Source organism: Trematomus bernacchii, unplaced genomic scaffold, assembly GCF_902827165.1.
Source record: "Trematomus bernacchii unplaced genomic scaffold, fTreBer1.1, whole genome shotgun sequence".
Classification (NCBI taxonomy): Eukaryota; Metazoa; Chordata; class Actinopteri; order Perciformes; family Nototheniidae; genus Trematomus; species Trematomus bernacchii.
The window spans coordinates 24,610,539-24,632,268 of record NW_022987720.1 but is presented as its reverse complement, the minus strand read 5'-3'; the positions used below and the strand labels follow the sequence as shown (position 1 = coordinate 24,632,268).

The following is a 21,730-nucleotide window of genomic DNA, read 5'->3' as shown; positions in this document are numbered from 1 at the left end:
GAGGAGGCGACCGCATGCAGCAGAGCACAACTTTTAGATTATTTATCTCCTGCTTACCTTGGTCTTTCTCTTTACTACTCCCCTCTGTGAGGAGGTGAGATAAAAAGCGTGCAAAGGACTTAAACAGCTCCTGCAACCAAAGAAAACAACAGCTGAAAATACGTTTAATCTCACTCTGTTTTTCACTGCAAACGTGAAAATATTAGATAAGATCGACCTCATTGATTCCAAATTGGGACTTTCTTTTGTGACAGCAGCATGTCAACAAAGCCTTGTATAATTATTAAAAATTGAATAAAAAAAATAATATAGACAAGAAATTAAACATGAAATAGAACATTTTATAAAATACATTGAAAATTGAATAATAAAAACAAGGCATTAAACAAAAATAAAAATATAAATAAAATAAAACAAGTTATTAAACAAGAGTTAAATATAGAAGAAATAAAAATGAAAGAAAAACAATAAATACAAAAACATTAACAGTAAATATAGACATATCTACAGTAAATATATAGGGTATATCTAAAGAATTTACATAATACAATACATAGAATAAGTTAGAATACTCTAGACAAAACTCCTCCAAAAATATAACAGGCTACTTTATACATTATGATATGCAAAGCAGTTTTATATAAAATGAAATGAGGATTTTAAATATTTAGGGTTATTGAAAAAGCCAAACAAAGTGCAGTCTGGGTAAATTAAACTATGAGGCTGGTAGTGAGATGAGCTGTTGTGGGTTTATCTCTCCCTCACCTTGGTGGCAAACTTCCCCTTAGAGTAAAACGGGTCGAGGTACCGGACCACGATGTCCGCCGCCTCCTTCAGCGTCACCGCTGGGGGGCGCTCGTTGGCGATCAGAGGGCACTCCTGCACGTTGGGGTTAAAGGTCACTCTATTCTCTGAGGGGCGACTGCGCTTCGCCGGAGGAGAGGGCGCTTTTTGCGCCGTCACCTCATCTGCCTCCTGAAAACACACACACACACACACACACACACACACACACACACTGAGATACGGGAGATACGTCTGAAGAGTATACAACAGTACAATACAGCTTTATTTGTAAAGCACTTCCAAAACATCCAGACCACAGTGCTGTACAGAGAAAGAAAGACATGAAATACAAAAATCACAAGCTCAGCTCACCAACCATAAAATAAGTAAAAATACAAAAAAAAACGCTAAGCAGAAGAGGAAGCACACACACTCACCTCCTCTGTCAGAGCAGGTTCCTCCTTTTCCTGCGTTTCCTTTTGTCTGTGTGAGAGGTAAAAAATGTCACATTTTCCATCAACTTCTTCTAGAAATGGTTCAAGATATGTTCTACATTTATTTAAAGAACTGTACTTAAAGGTGGGGTATGTAATTTATTTCAGAAACACTTTTTGTTATATTCCATGGAATGCTCTGAACATCCCGATAGCAATGAATATATTAAATGCTTTGACAATAAATACATACAAAAATGTCATCTGTGGAAGCCGTAGTACTGTAAAAAGCACGACCAATCATTTTAGCCGGCCCGGCTAAAATAACTGGATGGCCTACCTGCCTGTCAGCCTTCCATCTGTGCACAAACTTATCTCGTGCCCTCATTGGTCATGTGCGCGTTAGTGTGTGTTGGAGGAGGGGCTCTGTAAGGAAGTGGCAGATTTTTTGTTGTGTATTTTCAAATTCTAGCACACTCGAGCTGGTTTCTCCAAAATTACCTACCCCACCTTTAAGTTGTATTTTGAGGTAATTATATTTCTACTTAATTATATTAGTCCAGTACAATTCAGAGGACAATAACTGTGACTCCACTACATTTGTTTTATAACTTTAGTCACTAGTTATTTTGCAGATTCAGATTAATAAAACTAAATGTAATCATCAAATGAAACATGTATGTTTTATTAGACAAGTGCCCCCTCAGCACCCCCCCTTCCCGCGTCCATTCGCGATGGCTCGCTGTCTCGCAGATCCCACGCAGCAAGCAGGAAATGAACCCAGCCCACACTGTCCGCTCCTCACAGCAGCGAGCCGCGCAACGTCCCGCCAACACGGCACCCAGACCCCACGCAGCATTCTCATCTGTTTGTCATTACTGGTGTAATTTTCTGGTTGCTAAGGCCATTGTAACACATAATCACTGATGTTCCGCTGTAACGGTGGTGGACTCATCAGAACAGAGTGGGCGAGCTGACCAATCAGGGCACAGTGGGAGGGGGGGGGAGCAGGAACTCCAACAAGCCGTGTAGGACAGAGAGTGAAGACACATACTATACAGAGATGCTGTATGAGAAATGTGAGTTTGGAAAATTGCACAATGTAAATCTATTCACCTCAACAATGGAAGATGGGAGCAGTTTGTCTAAAGTTTACTTCTCTCTGGTCTGAAGAAAGATCCGGACAAATTTAACATGGGAGTCTATTGGGAGCTAGGTGGACTTTTTGACAAGTTTTTGTCTCTTCATGCCCTCAAGAGGCATTTTTTTTAATATCTTTTCTTAATTTATTTTTATTTTTCAACGTAGGAGAGGTTTTCCTAAGTTTTTCATGAAAAATGATGTCCAGGGAGTGTAGGGTTTGGGAATCATGGCAGGTTTAAAAAAGAAAATGAAGGCGAATTTCAAGCTCTGCTGCACTCTAGCTGTGACATCACGCACTCTAAAGGCGCTTTCACACCAAGTGCTTTGCCGTACTTAGTTCTGATGAACTTAGTTCTGATGAACTAAAGAGCAGATCGCGTTCACACCGGAATAAGTCCCTGAGGGAGGATTAGGCAAATGAAGCTGCTGACGTCACTACTTCTTCTTCTTCTGCTTTGCGTTTACTGGCAGGCCGCAAACAACTTCACGGCGTATACTGCCACCCGAAGTCCCCGGCCGGAAGTCCCCGGAGTTGGGGACTGGCTTCAGTAGAAGCTGTTGGTAGTCTTCCCAGCAGCTTCTGAAGCCTTCCGAGTAAATCGCCAGAAACGCCGACACCTCCTCATCTCCACCGCTCCCATGCTTTATTTTGTGTTGCCATAAGTTAGTCTCTCTCCGTTTGTGCACTGGGCTAATGCTAATAATGCTAATAATGCTAATGCGAGGACAATAAAATGGCGGCTTCACAAAGCGTTTTGGGAGTTTTACGGGGCGTGGTTTGCAATCCGCCCAGCCAATCAGAAATGGGAACCTTTTTCTCCCATGAAAGTACCTGCTCTCTAGCAGGGACTGAAAAGGGGGTGAAAAGGTTCTCATGAACTACTAAGGTCTAGTTCCGGATTTTTTTGGTGTGAACGTACATTTTCGGAACTATATCGGAACTATACTGGGAAAAGTACTCCGGTGTGAAAGCGCCTTAAGGAGCTGCACAATACACACTCATGTTAGAATCTGAAGAAGGCCTCTTTACCAAGCTCCAAACTAAGTTAAATATCTCAAAAAGTGTAAAAGATATCAAGAATCTGAAGAGTACGTTTTATAGCTGAAGGTCTTGTGACCGTTTTAAAGTTGGAATGAAGTCTCTAGCTGAAAGTATGTGGAAGGAGTAGCATTTGGCGCAAGGTGTAGGTAAAAGAGGATTTTAAGGTTCCTCCCATTGAGTAACATGTTAAAAAAAGAGTTTAAAAAGCTGAATATTTCAAAAAGTATACCATATTTTGAAAAAGTTGAACGTTTCCCATCATGTGCTGAAAAGGCTGAATATTTTTGATATTTGAATGGTTTCTGTAGCTGAAAGTAGGCTGAAGTTATTCGACAGCAAAATATTGGTTGAAATAATAAGATTAAAGAACAGAATAACTATAGTATACTAGTATAGCACTAATAAAATGCTCAATCTTTACCCTCTCTCTGAGGGGTCACAGCTCTTCGCCGGAGGAGAGGACGCTTTTTGCGACGTCACCTCACCCGTCACCTGAAAAAACACACACACCATCAGTCACTGAGATACGGGAGACACGTCTTCAGATCGGAGAGGAAACACACACACACACACACACACACACTCACCTCTTCTTTCAGAACAGGTTCATCCTCTTCCTGAGTTTCCTTCTGTCTGTGTGATTCAGATTAATAATACAAAGTGTAATCAACAAATTAAACATGTATGTATTACTAGAAAATGCATTTCCTGCTGAAAATGCGTGCGAATGCTGTAAACTGTGTACATTTGTTGCTGAATTTAGCTGAAAATGCAGAAAAAGCAGAATATTGTATTAACTGAATGGTCTCTGTAGCTGCTTTTAGTTACAAAAATCAAGTAAGTGTGTTGCTGAACTTAGCGGAGAAATGCAGAAAAGTGAAATTATTTTAATCAAAATTGTTACAGCTCAAATGCATTGCAATGACTTTGTTGAAAACTTGAAAGTGAAATGTTAAACTGGAGTAGGAAAAACAGTGAAGAAGCTTAATATTTAAAAGATAATGTTTTAAAAGGTATAAACAACCAAATGTATAGCCTCAATGTCCTGAAATAGCTGAATAAGTTAAATGTTGAATGGTTTCTGTAGCTGAAAGTAGGCTGAAGGAGTTAGATATTAAATGTGAGTAGTAGTGAATGAATATGTATTAAGAGAAAATAAAGTAAAAAGGCTTTGAAAAGCAGCAGAATATTTGAACTGCAAACTTTTTAACTAACTTGATGGCGAGTGATCTGTCGCCATGGCAACGGCATTTGATGAAACCCCATAATATGCTTAGATGTGTTGATGGCTGCATTGTTACCAAACCTGTGAAGTTTTGGGTCGTTTGGAGCATTTTCACTGAAGTTATGAGAAACCATGGTTTCATGGTGAGCATTGTGTTGCCATGGCAACGGCATTTGAAGAAATTTCAAAACTGTCACGTAGATTGACACTTTTCATAGGAGTTATAGCAATATCGTGTTTTATGGCGAGGGATGTGTTGCCATGGCAACAGCTTTTGAGGAAAACTCACTATTGGCACATAGACATGTTGAGGGCTGGACCATTAACCATTATCTGAAGTCTGGTGCTGTTTTGACCCTTTTCATAGGCGTTACGACAACATTGTGTTTTTTGGCGAGGGATGCGTTTCCATGGAAACGGCATATGGTGAGATGTCAGATTTGACGTAGAGCTGTTGAGGCATGGACCGGTGATATACAGGTGAAGATTGGGGGACGATCGGACCGTGTCCATTGGAGTTACAGCGACATCGTGTTTTATGGCGAGGGTGCCATGGTAACACCACATTATGCAACATCAGATTTGACGTAGAGCTGTTCAGGGCCACAGTGTTAACCATCATGTGATGTTTGGTGGCGTTCTGAGCATGTCAGTTGGAGTTATGACATCATCACACAGGTGTTTGTGTTTGAGCTAACGACGTTATGAAACGCCTGTGCTTGAGCCCAGAGATCAAAGGTTTCCATGGTGATGTGCAGTAATCAGTGAGGAGAGCCTTTCCATTGTTCTGAATGAGATAAACCTCTTACATGTGAACGTTTTGTTGAAGAACCGTAGCAGATATCGGTGAAATTTCAACGCGTGAAGCATGTCAAGAACTCTGAGCATCTGAAGTATGCTTTTTGTGTACTATCTAGGAGAGGTTTTCCTACGTTTTTCATGTAAAATTATGTCCTAGGAGTGTAGGGTTTGGGAATTATGGCAAGTTAAAAAAAATATATGAAGGTGAATTTCAAGCTGTCCTCCACTCTAGCTATGACATCACGCACACTATCCTACATACTCATGTTAAAATCTGAAGAAAGCCTCTTTACCAAGCTCCAAACTAAATTAAATATCTCAAAAAGTGAAAAATGTGTTGAAATAATAATAAGATTAGATGAACTGCTCAATCTTTACCCTCTCTCTGAGGGGTCACAGCTCTTCGCCGGAGGAGAGGATGCTTTTTGCGACGTCACCTGTAAACACACACACACACACACACACACACACACACACACACACACACACACACACACACACACACACACACACACACACACACACACACACACACACACACACACACACACACACACACACACACACACACACACACACACACACACACACACACACACACACACACCACACACACACACACACACACACACACACACACACACACACACACACACACACACACACACACACACACACACACACACACACACACACACACACACACACACACACACACACACACACTGAGATACGGGTGATACGTCTTCAGATCGGAGAGGAAACACACACACACACACACTTACCTCTTCTATCAGAACAGGTTCATCCTTTTCCTGAGTTTCCTTCTGTCTGTGTGATTCAGATTAATAATACAAAGTGTAATCAACAAATGAAACATGTATGTATTATTATAAGTTAATGAAGACCTTTTTGAACATTAAAGCATGTCAACATGTCACAGGAGAGGCACAAAACACAAATATGAACCTGAAAATGAGCATGATGGGGCCCCTTTAACGTTCAAAATATGCTCATACTTTACCAGCTGCTACATCAGAGGGATAAACAAAGTAATGCATTAAGGCTTATATTTGTATAATAAATATTATTCTGAAATGGGCCACTCTGCATAATGAGTACTGTTCCTTTTGATGCTGGTGCTTTTGTACTTTTACTTAATTACATTTTTGCAGGACTTTGACATTTGTCTACATAATGGTACTGCTACTTTGACTTAAAGTGGACCTATCATGCTATATTTGAATAATATAGTGTAGGACCATACCTATATAAGGCATATTTATACTTTTTTCTTTTCAAAATACCAAACAGATCATGCATTTTAGCCATGCCTCATTTCGCTCAATTTGCACTTTTTTAGCTCTGTTTTTGCAAGGGCAGATTCAGTGAGAACAGCACCATCTACTGGCCTGGCATATGTACTACAGCGTCTCCAGCGCTTTCGAACGGCAATGGCCGTGGCTGTCTCCTCCTGATTGGTGGAGTTGGCCCAATAGCCGTAGCGCCACCGTCCTGACGTCAGGACAGTGTTCAAATCTGGATCAGTTTTTATCAGATCCGTTGCAGCCCCTTTTTTAGAGATTTGGGTATGGAGGAAAATAGAGAGGGTTGTGTTTTCTGACACTTGGTGAGTTCCCTGGAACACCGGGGACACATATTCATGTATAAAAGACGTACAAAAGTGCATTTTGCATGATAGGTCCCCTTTAAGTAAAATAAGTACTTTTCCACCTTTAAGGGCGTCTTACCCTGCAGGAGTGGTGGTATCCTCTGTGGGTATGTACTGAAACCACTTCACCTCCAGCATCTTTTTTTTAATGGTTTTCTCCTCTTCATCATTATCAGATATTAATATTACTTCTTCTTCTTTCCTCTCCTCTCCAGAACTTATCTCCATTTCTTCCACAATGACAAGTGGTCGATCGATTTCCTGATCGTCCTCCACCGTGTTATGAGATATCGTAGCATCATCAGGTACTTTCTTTGCAAAGTACTGGGAGATGTTGCAGGAGCTCTTTGCTGCCTCTGCTAGCTTCTGCTGCCGCTTCTTGCTCGCAGCTCTTCCTCCCTTGGTGGGGCTGCTCAGCGAGGCTTTGGCTCTGATGGACGACGTTACGGCCAGAGACGGGTCTTTGTTTGTCTTTCTGGATCCTCCTGAGGTGTCGCTGTGAAACCCGCCGCTGTCACTGTTAGACGCCGAGGTCTTCAGGAGTTCCTTAGCAGTCATGAGGGGGTCGGACGATCCCCTCAGGCCCGCTCCTACTCTCTTACGCTTCATCTGGAGGAAACAAAACCACCAGACTCAGGGACAGTTTTATCCCACAGGCCATAAGACTGCTAAACACCTGAGCTCTGCCAAGTGCCCCGATAAACATTCCTGTTTGTCATCTTGCACTAATTGATATACTGTAAATAGTTATCACCGCAATAAACCGTATTTAATTTTGTCTTAATTTCATATTCTGTTTTTGTACATATCCCATATTCTATTGACATGTATATAGACTTTTTGCACTACTTTTTATTTAGTATTTTATTATATATGTTGCATTGTTGGAGGAGCTCAGGTCAGAATAATTTAATTGCCATTTCTACACTGTAGCTTTATGCATATGACAATAAAACCTTTGAATCTTGAATAGGCAAGAATAAAACAATTATATCCGAACACTCTGCTGCCAAGATTATTTTCATCATCAATTCATTTGCTGATCATTTTTCTACATCAGGGTATATGCAGGAATCCTGAAGTCAAATGTAAGACCTTTTAAGACCTTTTTTAAGACCCTTTCCATACATTTTAAGACCTCATCGCCACTTGGAGTTTTGACCGGTTACATTGGCGACACACTTTACCTCAAATGTACTATATACAGTATTGATTGTCCTTCTTCCTTATCTTCCAACCATTTGGACGCAAACTTGCATTTCCCCATAACGATGTTGTTTAACAACCGGCGTAAACGGACCTTCGCGCGCTATCAAGCAGTGAGCGTGCGATGACCTGTTCAGATGATGTCAAATCCAACGGGATGCCATAAATAAACTACACAGAATCACACTACACACCTACGCAATGATTACATTCAGGCAGACTGTAGAATACAACCTCTTTGGACAATTGAAATACTTATTGAAAACAAGCTACAAAATGTAATACCTTGGAAAATGCCATTTAATACTTTTTAATAGCCTTAATTTTCGCTAAATTGACTTTTAATACTTTTAAGACCCGGCGGACACCCTGTAGATGAATCAAGTAATTGTTTGGTCTTTAAAATGTAGAGAACATTGACAAATGTGGGGTTTTATTTGTGTGTATGGGACATATTATATAACAACCCTAATCATTGAAAGCATACATGCTCAGAAACGTTAACTGTTCATCTGTGGAATGTTCTCATTATGGGAATCCTTGCACCTGTTCAGTTAGGAAGGGAGTTAAAGATAGCATGGTCAAAACACCATTAAAAATGACCTAGGCCAGAACGTAAAAAAACACCATTAAAGATGATCTACGCCGAAATATCAAACAAAGTATGATTGAGTAGGGGAATTCAGGATGGTGGAAGAAATAATGGTGTCTACGTGATAGAGAAAGTCAAGAATGAGGGCCTGAGACCCTCCTGGTGTCTGGTGCCTGAGACCCTCCTACACGTGAGAAGGCATAACAACTGGTAAGAAATGAATATAAGAAGAAGCCTGAACATTGTAAAGCCAGTCACTCCATGGACCGACTCGTGTTTGCTGCACTCTGGTCTTCAGTAAACTCTATTCTATTGGAACTCTTTTGACTGTTGATTTTTTGAAAGTTAAATAAGTGTTAACATAGTGTTGTGAAGATCTCGAAGACATCCGGCACAACTTCAGAGGTTCCTCCACAACACAAATGTCAATCCCAGATTGTTAAATTCGAATAATATCATGACCAGATCAGAAAATCGGATCTTACCCAATATCTAAAATGTGTTAAAGTCCTTGGTCCATGTTGAAAAAGTGAGTATAAGTACTCAGATATTTCAAATTGTAGTCCACAAGTGGTTGGTAAATAGATAACCTCTCCATGTTTGATCCTTTCATTTCATACCTGAACATTTTCCATCAAAGTCCTTTCAGATGCTCGCTTAAAGGTAGGGTAGGTAAGAATGGAGAAACCAGCTCGAGTGCGCTAGAATTTGAAAGTACACAGCCGAAAAAAATCTGCCCCTTCCTTCAGACTTCCTTACAGAGCCCCTCCTCCAACAACACACGAACGCGCACATGACCAATGAGGGCACGAGATACGTTTGTGCACAGATGGAAGGCTGACAGGCAGGTAGGCCATCCAGTTATTTTAGCCGGGCCGGCTAAAACGATTGGTCGTGCTTTTTACAGTACTACAGCTTCCACAGATGACATTTTTTTATGGATTTTTTGTCAAAGCACTTCAGATATTCATTGCTATCGGGATGTTAAGAGCATTCCATGGAATATAACAAAAAGTGTATCTCGAGCCGGTTTCTCAAACTTACCTACCCCACCTTTAAGTAAGGAGTTGAACAAAAAACATTGTTGGAGCTATATATTGCTTTATATTATTCAGTAGTTAACATTTATTTTTTAATAAATGTTCAGTTTTACTACTCTTTGATTTTGGTGACTACAATCATCATGGGAGGAAAAACATGATGGATCTAAACAAATGTTTTTATTTGAGAAATTGCTGGTGAATGTGTGCTTTTCACTTACTCTTGACGGTTAGTGTGTGATGTGTGTGCGCCCACAGCCGTATCTCTTTTACATCAAGACTCTGAACATGCGACTCAAACTTCCCCTTCTCGTAATTTTCCGCTACTATTTTTAAATTAGTTACAAATTCACATTTATAAGTCATTATATTAATATAATCAATTATACTCAATTCAAACTGGTTTGTAATTGATACCAAATCAATCCTTTTTTCTACACTTCTGTCTGTAATATCATCATGCCCTCGTGTTTGCATGCAAGCAGGGAGGAGATCTTTAAATCTCTACCATCTTAATCTGATTTGAATTTAAAAAGAAGGAACTGAACCTTTTGATGTCTGAAAACAGCATCTTCTGCCATTTTTTCATGGAAATTACTCAAGCGATTAACCAACTATTTTTCCGTCTATTAACTTAGCAATTGTTCAACAAATTGCTGCTGCTCTAGCCGCACTAACCAGCGTAACTTGGTAACATAAGTGTGAGTGAGTGCAAGTAGATCTTACTGAGTATATTTCAGATGCAGATGTGAACCCCTGCAGCTCCTCTGTTAAGGAAGTAGAAGACGAATTTTCCGTAGAATCACTGTTGCTGTCCGCCTTGACCTCATCTCCTTTTCCTCCAGGTCCTGTCCTCTTCATCTCTGATACCTTCCAAACAATAAAACACATGTTAGAAACATATCTTCCTGATGCTGTGAGAGGAAGAGCAGTCAGTGTTTACCCTCTTCAAGACGGCAGCTTTGTACACGTTGGAGGCCTTGCTGTTCTCAAAGACCTCATGTTCAATTGCCACCGCTAAAGACACAGTGTCACTGCGGAGAAACGGAGAAGATATGAAAGACTGTGGGGTAAAATAACATACTGTATTTAAAGCATGTGTCTGTGTAATTACCTGAATGCGTCATCTGCCCTCTGGTGGCTGTATAATGCTTCCTGCAAGAGGCTCAAACAATGCTCTCTGGCCTGAAATACAAGACAAAAAAAAGGTTCATGAATAAATAAATAAAATGTCCAAAAGATTCCAAACTACTACTGGTTTTTCATCCTGTAGAAAGCCAACATTTTATACCAATGTTTGCAGGACTAAAACGTTATCTGTTTAATGTATAAACCATTTTTTTTAACAATATCACTTTTAGTGTTATGCTGTTGAACCGTTGGCCCTCCCGCCCGTCTTCACATCTCATGACACACGAGTCACTGAATTCCTGGAGACGTGTGAATGAGTGCTGCAGGTATGAGGAATGCGTGCTGCGTTCAGGTACCTTTACAGTGAGTCTGGGGATCTTCTGACTGCTGGCGTCTCTCAGTTGGCAGTCATCATCTACACAACACGATACAGAGGTTATATACGACATAAAGATTGGAATGGATAACATTTTATAATAATAGTATTCTTCTCGTGCCGTTTACCTGGAGGGACAAAGCCTTTCCGCTGAACGGTCATTCCCTGAAGAAACATGAGAACAATCAGCGGGTCATTATAAGATTGTACAGAGAAATGACACACTGGGACACTTCCTTTAACTCTGCTAGAATAACACTTCAGACTTAACCTTAACTCTGCCAAATTAACTGATTTTAATGTTCAGTCTGGGACTTTTGTTGCATTTTTCTCCTTCTTTTCCTGTTATTTTCTCATTGAGCACAAGCCTTGAGAACCAAGTGAGGAAAAAAATAATTAATCTAATTTATTTGTCTTCAATTTAAATAGTTTATTTTGTGTTTTAGACTTAAAACAAGGGGAATTTGTAGCTAATTCTCCTTTTTTTGTAAGGATCAAGTGTTTGTAGTTGTAATGTTGTAAATGGTATTCATTCATTTCTGATGTAGGTTGAGTTTAAATTCCTTTTTGAGCTCTAAACACAAGGAACTACTTATATTGTGAGTGAGCAAGTTATGTAAAATAAACCTCACATGGGAAAAGTAAGAATTATTTGAGTCTTATTTAGAACATGGGGTGGTGGTGCACTTCAACCTCTTGGCCAAAGTGAGTACTACAACAACAAACACCATAAACAAACTAAGGAATATAGAGAATATCTTCATCTGCAGCTTTAAACAGTCACTTCCTTAGTTTCTCATAAAAAAAGATCAACAACTGTGGAAATCCTGAGTTGGATCAGTTCATTCTGATACCAAAATGTTTCACAGCATGATAAAAAGGTATCTTCTGCAGAATATTGATTTTCTTCCCCGTTACAGGATGATCCATATGTTTCCAAAAAGACATATACTTCAGGCATGGCCATCTTGGAAGCTCACATGAGATTAACATTTAAACCAAAACTTGAATAGTACTACAACCAGAGAGATCAAACACATGAAGAGCTTTAAAGGGAGGTCTGAATAGTGTGTGATTTGCGAGAAGATGGCATGAAAAAACTTCTTATGTGATTGTTTAGGCCAGTTTTTTTTCTACTATTTTAAGACTGTGCCATTCCTATTTTTATCGATGATGTGTTTTGAAGTAGAAAATCTCTTCACGGACCTGCGGATAAATAGTTTAACATCAATGTTTGAACATGTGGGAGCGATTTAACACAGTCTTCTCTAACAGAGGGCCTCAACAGACCTTCCTGCTGCCAACAGCTGGCATACAGAAGCACAAAAACCAAACACAAACACTGCATGGAGTGGCTTTTCAAGGAATAGAAAATATATTTTTTAAAGACAATATTTCTGTTGATGATTTAGATTTACCTTCCGCATGGTCATCTGCGTCTTGTAGAGGTTAGAAAATGCCTTTTTCCTCGTTGAGCCATCGTCTTCACCGCTCTCCGCGTCCTCTTCCCCTTCATCAAACCTGCAAGGTGTGACGTCAGTGTCAGTCTAAGGTTCACATATGCTTTGTTACAAACGTCACTAACTTCCTCCTGCCTTTCAAAGCCGTAGCCCTTCTTCCCTCCTTCGTAGAAGCCCTGCAGGTAGCCGAAGGGTCCTGAGGGCTGGCTGCTAAGGGCCATGGTCTTGGTGCTGAGGGAGCTCCCTTTCTCCAGCTGGGCTCGCACCAGCTTGGGGTTACGGCAGAAGTCGCAGGCACCGGCACATTTGGGCGCCTTGTTCCCAAAGAACTTGGAGATGGTGGTATGGCGACAACTGGTGAGAAAATAGGAGATACAGCTTGTTAAAATCTTAAAGAGGCCCTATAACTTGATAACTAACCTATAACTTTGAGCACCTGTAAAAGCGCTAACAAAATAAATAAAATCTATTATAACGCTCATTTCAGGTTCATATTTGCATATTTGTGCCTCTACTGAAACATGTCTCCATGCTTTAATGTTCAAAAAGGTCTTTATTTTTCTCATACTGCCTGTGCTGCAGAACCTCTTTTCACCCTCTGTCTGAAACCAGAGCCCAGTCTGCTCTGATTGGTTAACTGGCTGGCTCTGTTGTGATTGGTCAACAGCTTAGAGATTTCACGTCCCTTAGCCTATCACGTACAATGTGTTGGAGCACTAGTCAAAATAAGTACGAGTGTTACATAGTGATGTTCCTATGTTACAAAAGGAAACAAAGGAGACGGGGGGGGGGGAGAAACTATCTTGGATTGTAGCCTTTGCAGACCATTCACATGCTCAACAACCTATACAACACTCTACAGGAAAGGGAAATTCCTAGGAAGCTTAATAGGGCCCTTTTTATACAAGTCAGGATATTAAAACAGCTCCTGCGAGTTAAAAAACATTCACAGTCTGAATTTGGTTACAGAGTCTGCATTTACAAGGTCGAGCCTGATGATGTTTTTGAGCACACAGCAAACATCTCTCTATCATACGGGGACCATCTGGTGCATCATTGATCTGTTAGCTGTTGTGTAACCACACAATACTGTGATCAATGTTTCTGTTCTTTTTCAAGTCAAACAGGATCAGTCCAATAAGAAAAAATACGAATTACTGAAAATAAACAAGCTACAGTAATACACACAAAGTTATTAGCTATAGTATTGACTTCTTTGTGTACTGATAACAAGAACAGATAGTGCAAACTTAATCTATTTTGGGAGGTAATTTGTCTTACTTTCCTGTATCTTCAGGGTTTTTTAGGACACAATGCAATTATTTTTACCATCACAGCTTTAGATGCAAAAACATTTTTAGAACAAGGCCTCACACTTCTACATCAGATCCAGTGTTACGTAACAGCCAATATTCACACGACCACACACTCTCACATAGCGTCTGTTTGGGAAACAGCCCATTAGAGAAGCCACTTCAATAACATACTAACTACCTCGCTGGAAATGGAAACGTCGTCTCCACAGTTGTGAAAAAAAAGGGAAAAGCATTTCCAACAAAAGGAGGTGGGGAAAGGAAGGAGGCACACAAAGACTGAGAGGCAACAGTCACTCCCAGCGCACAGAGAAAACAGCCTCAGAGGAAGTAAAGTTAGGAGCAACCAACAAGCGTGAATAAGAAGAGACGAGCAAGAAACCAGAGGAGCAAGAAGAGATTAAGAGGACAGGAGATTTAATGTTATGTGTCCTCTCACTTTTGCTCGACTCCACATGCAGAGTATCATCAGTACCTGAGGAATTATCCCTCCTAGCCTTAATCTCTATCTGCTTATCTCCGGCTGCTCTGGGTTTCAACAACAAACTAACACGCTGACAAATTCAACACTCAGCAGGTAACTCCTTCGGGAGGACATGTCATGTTCATCACTGCCTCCTCCTCATCAACTCGTCTGTTTACTACTCTTTTGTATTTTTTTCTGCTAGTCAGTCTGGGCTGGGCTGAGCGTGTGAAAACAACTCTCTCGGGTAAGTGCATTTTGTTTTGAGTATGTCTGTAAAACATGAAGTTTGAGAAGCGAAGCACCTGAGGAGGACTCAAGGTTAGGAAGAATGTGAAGAATGTGTTCAGCAATACAGAGTTGTTGCTAGCTGCCAACACTCGGAAGTTAAACCAGCTACTAAAATATAACTCTGTAGTTTACCAATTGCATTTAAGTAGGATGTTTAAGGAGCTGTACACTAATTGAAAATAAAGAGTGGGTCAAATGATGGTTGAAGAGGCAACGTTTCAAGTATTTTTTCGGACAATTCAAATTATTTAAAGTATGAATTTAACATAAAAGGATGAAAACAGGAACTAAAATGAACACGCAACCATAACTGACTGTGCAGAAATTGTCTTTAGCAGTCATTGTCAGCTGCCACTTCCGCTTTCCAACTTTTTTGTAAATGATAAGAGCTTGTGGTTTGATATCGGCATTTTCAAAATGACATATAATGCCATTTAACAGTAATGCAGTAAATCTTCATGTAGGTATACAGTTTTTTTTTTAACAGTTATACAGAGGTGCTGACTTAGCTTTATGTCATGTTGTTTAACAACATTTTGCTGGGAGGCAAAAAAGTAAACTGACAGGTGCTAGCTATTCATTACAATAAATTAAATTGACTTACCGAGCAATGCAACACAGGACAAAATCACTTAAAAGTGTTTTGATTGGTTTAAAGTATTTTAATCTTTAAACATACAGACAAACAAAAATCTCTTTTTATCAATAGAAAAACAATCAGGATTATTGAAAATTGAGTAGCATGTGTGCATGTCTTTATTATAAGACTTGTCATAAGATCACAGATACCTAACTGTGCTCCATGTAGTTTCTGAGATATAGCTAGCTAGTTTCTTTTCATACTAAATTAAGTGTTTCTCTGTCAATATAAAAAAAGAAATCAGTCGTCCCATGTGATATAGTACGATAAAAAAAATCTGATTTGGATTTTGTGCTTAAAAAGTCCAGAGCACTTAAAAGTTCCTATCCAAGAAATAGTCAGACCCATAACCCATTACAAAATAATGTTTAAGCTTTGTTTTTAAACAAGTTGAACATTAAAACATATAATGTGTTAAAAGTGAGCTCTTGAGTAGTTGACTTCTTTAATTTTTGACAGAGATGGGCTCAAATGTTCCCCTTTTTACAGTCTATGTGCTAAGCTAAACTAAAAATAAGCTAAGCTAAGCTAGCTTGACGGTGTCTTCAGCCAGCTAACTACACATTGCACCGAGATGATAGTAGTATTAAACTTCCCCAATTGTTAAACAAGTCCTTTAACAATGAACTATAATCTATCATGAAGTGTTTGTATCGAGTAGGTATTATATTTTATTATACATTTAATACAGCTAAACCAGCAAATAGCTGAGCCGCAGGCTGTCACACCCAGAGCCAGTGATTTACCTCAGAGCACAATAACACATTCAACAGTTCATCACGTATAACTTGACACTTGGAACCCCACCCTTTAAATGAAATAACACAAAACAGATTTTACACGTTAAATTAAATGAGACAGGTGCCTTTCTGTTGAGTTGAACACAAAGGACACTGTTTTTCTTCCTTTGTTACATTTTTTTTTACAGAAAGTCTGAAAAGGGTTAACCTATAGGCCTATTAGTTATGCTCAACACCCTGAACTACCCGCTGTATAATTATGCTACTAAACAGACTCACTCTTCTTGGTAATAACAACCACATGGTTTAATCCTGCGCAATCCAAGGCGATAAAACTCCCATCCTACTTTCTCAATCTCATCCTCCTACTTTCCCTTGAAAAGGGAACCTACTGATTTTGAAAAAGCACAAAATTGCAGACGAATAGCTTAAAGTGATGTGCTTGTGACCACTCCCTAACAGGCCACATAAGTCACATCCTGATGCCACTGAACACAGGCAAAAAAAAGACACACTGCTATAACCAAATCCAGGCATGAACTTCTCACTGTAAATGAGGGCTGCATGATTTGAAAGAAACTACTAATTCCCATTGATTTGACTGGTATTGTAATCGCGATATAATTAGTATTATCATGAAGTCTGGAGCTCCACGATACTTCATTCATAATGTTGTCTCAACACACATTTAGACTTTAACATCTTCCTGTGATCTGATTATTGCACTTGTCCATTTTACGATTTCAATACAATTTCAATTAATTCTGCAGCCCTACCTACTCTAAATGCTTTCACTTCACTAGGATGGATGCCAGAGAGGAGACGCTGAGCATCCTGAATAATATATGGGTAAAGCTGCAAGGTCTGCCCAACGCCACCCCGATAGAGCTGGGAGCTTTCTTTGTCATCTTAACCTTCATCTGTGAGTCTCCACTCTGTAATATTAATCTTTTCTCTATTTCATTTAAGAGTGACCCGGTGCTGATGTTGTTTTTTATTTGCTCTACCGCAGTGGTGTTCATCTTAATGGCAGCGCTAACCTGCGTGACGTGCTGCTGCTGCTGCTGTCGCAAAAACAAGACGAGGGGATCTATTCTTTGAGCAACCGTGCTCCACACAAAGAACTGAGGATGGTGCAAAATGGGCTCAAAACACAACAACAGGTTTTCTCTACGGCCTGCGAAAGCCTTAAGAATCCCTAAGAGTTAAATATAACTCTGACTGAGAGTCATGTTCAAATAATTAATAGGCATTCAACACATTTCAGAGAGCAATCACTTATACAGGGTGTGTTTAGTGGCCTTAGAGAAGCCCAACCCTACAACACAGCTGTCAAACACAGAGGAGGACCGACTGGCTGCCAAACACACCTGCTAAGGCTGCCAGGATTTCAGGAGAATCTACATTCCTGGGAGCATCCCTGGGCTTTAAAGGGGAACAACAATGCTTCTGAAGCCAAGAACACCAAAATATCTTAAACAATGCAGGCAAATACGAGAACAAGAGCTACAGAAAATGTGTGAAACGATTAAAAATCACAGTAAGTGGCACATGTATATATGAAAGGGAAAGCCAAATGTGTTCGTTAATGTTTCTCTAAAGGTAAATATGTGTCATTGTTAAGAAATGAGAATTGGCAGGCAGAAATAAGTAACATGTTCCTAAGGGAGGCTTCACAACAAAGCCTAAAAAGAGAGATCAAGTCTGCCCTCTGCTGTGCACAAACAGAAATGTCTCTGATTTTATTTTGAAAAGCACAGCATGCATGTAATGGAAGTTGTGTCGTATGTATAAAGTGTCATGTTATATTATGTGCAAAGGGTCAAGATGTTATGTAATGTTGTACTTCTTACTACACTTTTTTTAGCAATAAACAAAGAGTGACTAGCATGCACGCGTCTCTGAATGCTTTACTCACGCTTCCTGAACACAGTACGCCACCATGGCATCAAAGTCTGTGATGGTTGCTTTGTCAGTCTCCTTCGCAGTGCCGCGTTTCCCCTGTAGAAACAAGTTCAACCAATGTTCACAAACTTGATTTTCATAGGAGCTCTTCACATTTTGAGTTCTCTCTTGTTGTTCTCACCCGTTTTCTGGAAATCTCTTTGCGGATGAGGAAGTTCAGTTGCTCCTTATCTTTGGGGGAGTAGTATATGCGACAGGAGGAGGGCAGGCCGTCTCTCCCAGCTCTTCCTGACTCTTGGTAGTAGCTGGCCAGGGACTTTGCAAGGTTCCAGTGAGCCACAAACCTGCAGGATAAACAAAACATCAGCACATGCAAATGTAAACAAAATTGAACATCAAAACCTAGTTGCCTCAACATCATCTGTCAATCACAAACTGGAACTATTTGTGTCACGAAGGAGAAAGTGGATTGATTTCGTAAAACCTTATAGGCCAGATTTTATGTTTACAAACGTATGATTTTACTGTGAACTCCAGGGGCCTCATTTATAAACGATGCGTACGCTCAAAAGGTGGCGTACGCCAATTTCTAACAATGTTTGCGGGAAAATGTGCAGTCCTCCATGCAAACTCTGACCCATGCGTACGCACTAAGCATAAAAACGGGAGAGACGAGAAACTGCGACACCGTTGGCAGAAGGAAGAATGGAGAGAAATATGTGGAAATAATACCATAAATAAAATGTTACCTCTCATGTATCATATATGAAGAATTCATTTGCAAACATTGATTAAAGCCAATCTTAAAATGATTAAACAAACGCCTGTTTGAGACTCCTCAGTGCACACAAAAACATAACTTGGTGAAATGAATATATACGGATATGTTATTGAAAACCACCTCGAATATGTTGTCTTAATGTTATGACATGTATTCTCATAAATGATGCGGTATGCAGGAGGACAGAATTACGTCTAAACTGAGGCCGTTTTGTATTTCTATAGGTTGTATAGATACGAGCATGGTTTTATATACTATCACGTTTAATCATGTTTTATGCCGTTTGCTAAGACTTGATAAGTCGCTCATAAAACACAGGAGGTATGGAAACTAAGAACACCATATATTTGGTAGATTTGGCAGCTGATACAGGGTTCTTACACCTTTTCCAAAGTCAAATTCAAGCACTTTTCAAGCATTTTCAAGGTGCATTTTCAAGCTTTTCAAGCATCTTACAGCTGTTGTAAATTACATATTTATATACACATACTTATACTCAAATGATTATTTCCCTACCTCACATTAAATCAGACCAACCAAATGTGTGTTTCATAATAGCATTCTATATGAGGATGACAAATTAAAGAAAAGAAAATGAAGTTTAAGATTTCAAAATGTGTGACCTATCTGTACGTAGACTGGGCATCCCATATAACCTGGCTGAGCCGATATAAAACAATCAGCCAAATAACTTTTCAATACATTATTGATTACTATTTTTGAGGTACTTTTAGGTTGGCAGTAAACATAAGTCAGAGGTAAATGGTGTACTTTTCCTCCACTACATGTATTTAATCCCTTTAGTTACTTTACAGATCTGGATGAATGATGTGAAATATAATCAAGTGTTAATCAGACTTTAGTTCCACCTGGAGTAAATTCACAAGCTACCCTGCAGTATACAAAGTCATTCAAACTAGCTGCACCTTTACCAGCTTTGAGAACACTTTCATGATCAATCATTATAAAACATATCATATATATTATTCTGAAATGGACCAATCTGCACAATGACTACTTTTACTGTCGCTACTTTAACTATATTTTGATGATAATACTTTTCTACTTTTACTTGAGGAACATTTTGAATGCAGGACTTTTACTGTAACAGAGTATTCCTACACTCTGGTACTTCTACTTTTACTCAAGTACAAGATCTGAGTACTTCTACTTTTACTCAAGTACAACATCTGAGTACTTCTACTTTCACTACAAGATCTGAGTACTTCTACTTTTACTCAAGTACAATATCTGAGTACTTATTCCACCTCTGGTAGCGTATTAGCCTGAATTGTAGCCACAAAATCACGCAGAGCTGCATAAAAATAGACTCACAATGGTAACAAGTGGAAAATAATATTTACAAATGTGTACAATGATTTGTAGGTAATTTTGACTACTCAAAACACCTGACGTATACATCTTCAAAGGAAGACTGTGTTCATTCTACAATTACATGGGATTAAAGCAAAATGTAGTTTTACTTGTATAATACTTCAAGATTTTATATAAAAGCATCAACCATGACCGCGGTCAAATCCTCAGTTTATAATTTATAACAAAATACTAACAAGCTAAAGTCTGATTACGCAACCAAGTGTCACGGCATTTCGTGTTATGGTCACAAAATAAATGTAATCTATTGATTCGTGTTCACCAACACGATTTTCCCCTTTTTTTCGTGTCACACGGAACGATTTTAAAAGCAATGTATTTCTATTGGTAGTATGTTTCGTGCCTGTGTCCTTTTGTCCGGTCGGGTCTTGGAAGACCGGAAGCTGTGTGGTTCATAAAAACATTTTCTTACTCAATATCAAGCCACGACTATTGTTTTTATTTTAAATTGTATAATGTCGGGCTTTTTTTGCCGTCTGTGAGGAAAAGAAATGGGGCTCAGAGCCTCAGAATACTGAAATCTGTATATTTGTTATTATTTGTGACCCGCTCTATCGAAATCAGTCAAAAGTCGGCTCATTTAAAAAATAAACGTGGATTTGTGTAAAAAAAAATAGTTTTTCAGGGTTCGGGTGTTTTGTTTGATTTTAAATAAACAAAGTCTTGGCTTTCAAAATATGAAACTGTTATTGCCAAATCTCATGATAAATACATTTTTTAAGCTTGTAAAGGGAAGAAGAGGCACCTCTCAATTCGCACCCTGCTCTTCCGCAGCGCCGCTCCCCCTCCCTCCGCTGAAATTATGAAGTAAAGGCGTATAGTGATCATAGATAACACGGCAGGGTCCGTGACAGTTTGTTTTCATCTGTTTTCAAATAAACAAAGTTGGCTTTCAGAATGTGGAGTCTATTTTTATATAACATTAGAAAGACTGAGTCTTATTACATTATTTGCTTATTGTGCTCATTCATGTGGCTGTGACTTTGGAATAAATGGACCCAATCACCCCCCCCAAGTTTTGATGGGGTGGACAGGAACGGAGGGAAAAGTTACATGAGAAAGTGTTTAGCTTGCAATATTGCAAGTAGCAAGGTCAAGTGCAGAGACTGAGAGAACACAAAGAGGTAGTCAGAACAGCAAATCACACCGGCCTTGACTTTGTATGGGAGCCGCGCTCCCCCGCAAAGCTAGGAAGCAACATTATGGTTTCCCGCTATATCTGAAGAAACGTTAGAGAAAACAAATTAGTATGATGGTGCCAGAGTAGGGAGGGACTTCCACAGGGCGGCCGAAT

At 39.5% G+C, this 21,730-nt stretch overlaps 1 protein-coding gene and 1 long non-coding RNA gene across 2 annotated transcripts in view; one reads left to right on the top strand and one right to left on the bottom strand.

The window, feature by feature from the left end:
* recql5 (RecQ helicase-like 5) overlaps window positions 1-21,730 on the bottom strand; it is a 30,279-nt gene that overhangs the window by 1,358 nt on the left and 7,191 nt on the right. The window contains exons 6-22 of the mRNA XM_034143431.1: window positions 18,442-18,604; window positions 18,274-18,356; window positions 13,044-13,262; window positions 12,867-12,969; window positions 11,577-11,613; window positions 11,429-11,487; window positions 11,056-11,126; window positions 10,885-10,975; window positions 10,668-10,811; window positions 7,183-7,712; window positions 6,217-6,262; window positions 5,810-5,868; window positions 3,993-4,038; window positions 3,827-3,897; window positions 1,224-1,269; window positions 766-975; window positions 58-130 (exon numbers count right to left, since the gene is read on the bottom strand). Coding sequence (XP_033999322.1) covers window positions 58-130; window positions 766-975; window positions 1,224-1,269; window positions 3,827-3,897; window positions 3,993-4,038; window positions 5,810-5,868; window positions 6,217-6,262; window positions 7,183-7,712; window positions 10,668-10,811; window positions 10,885-10,975; window positions 11,056-11,126; window positions 11,429-11,487; window positions 11,577-11,613; window positions 12,867-12,969; window positions 13,044-13,262; window positions 18,274-18,356; window positions 18,442-18,604 — 2,051 coding nt within the window. The remainder of the gene's footprint in view (window positions 1-57; window positions 131-765; window positions 976-1,223; window positions 1,270-3,826; window positions 3,898-3,992; window positions 4,039-5,809; window positions 5,869-6,216; window positions 6,263-7,182; window positions 7,713-10,667; window positions 10,812-10,884; window positions 10,976-11,055; window positions 11,127-11,428; window positions 11,488-11,576; window positions 11,614-12,866; window positions 12,970-13,043; window positions 13,263-18,273; window positions 18,357-18,441; window positions 18,605-21,730) is intronic.
* On the top strand, window positions 14,372-18,247 carry LOC117493049. Its single transcript, XR_004556927.1, has 4 exons — window positions 14,372-14,798; window positions 14,890-14,931; window positions 17,159-17,277; window positions 17,368-18,247. It is a non-coding gene; the product is annotated as an uncharacterized LOC117493049 (long non-coding RNA).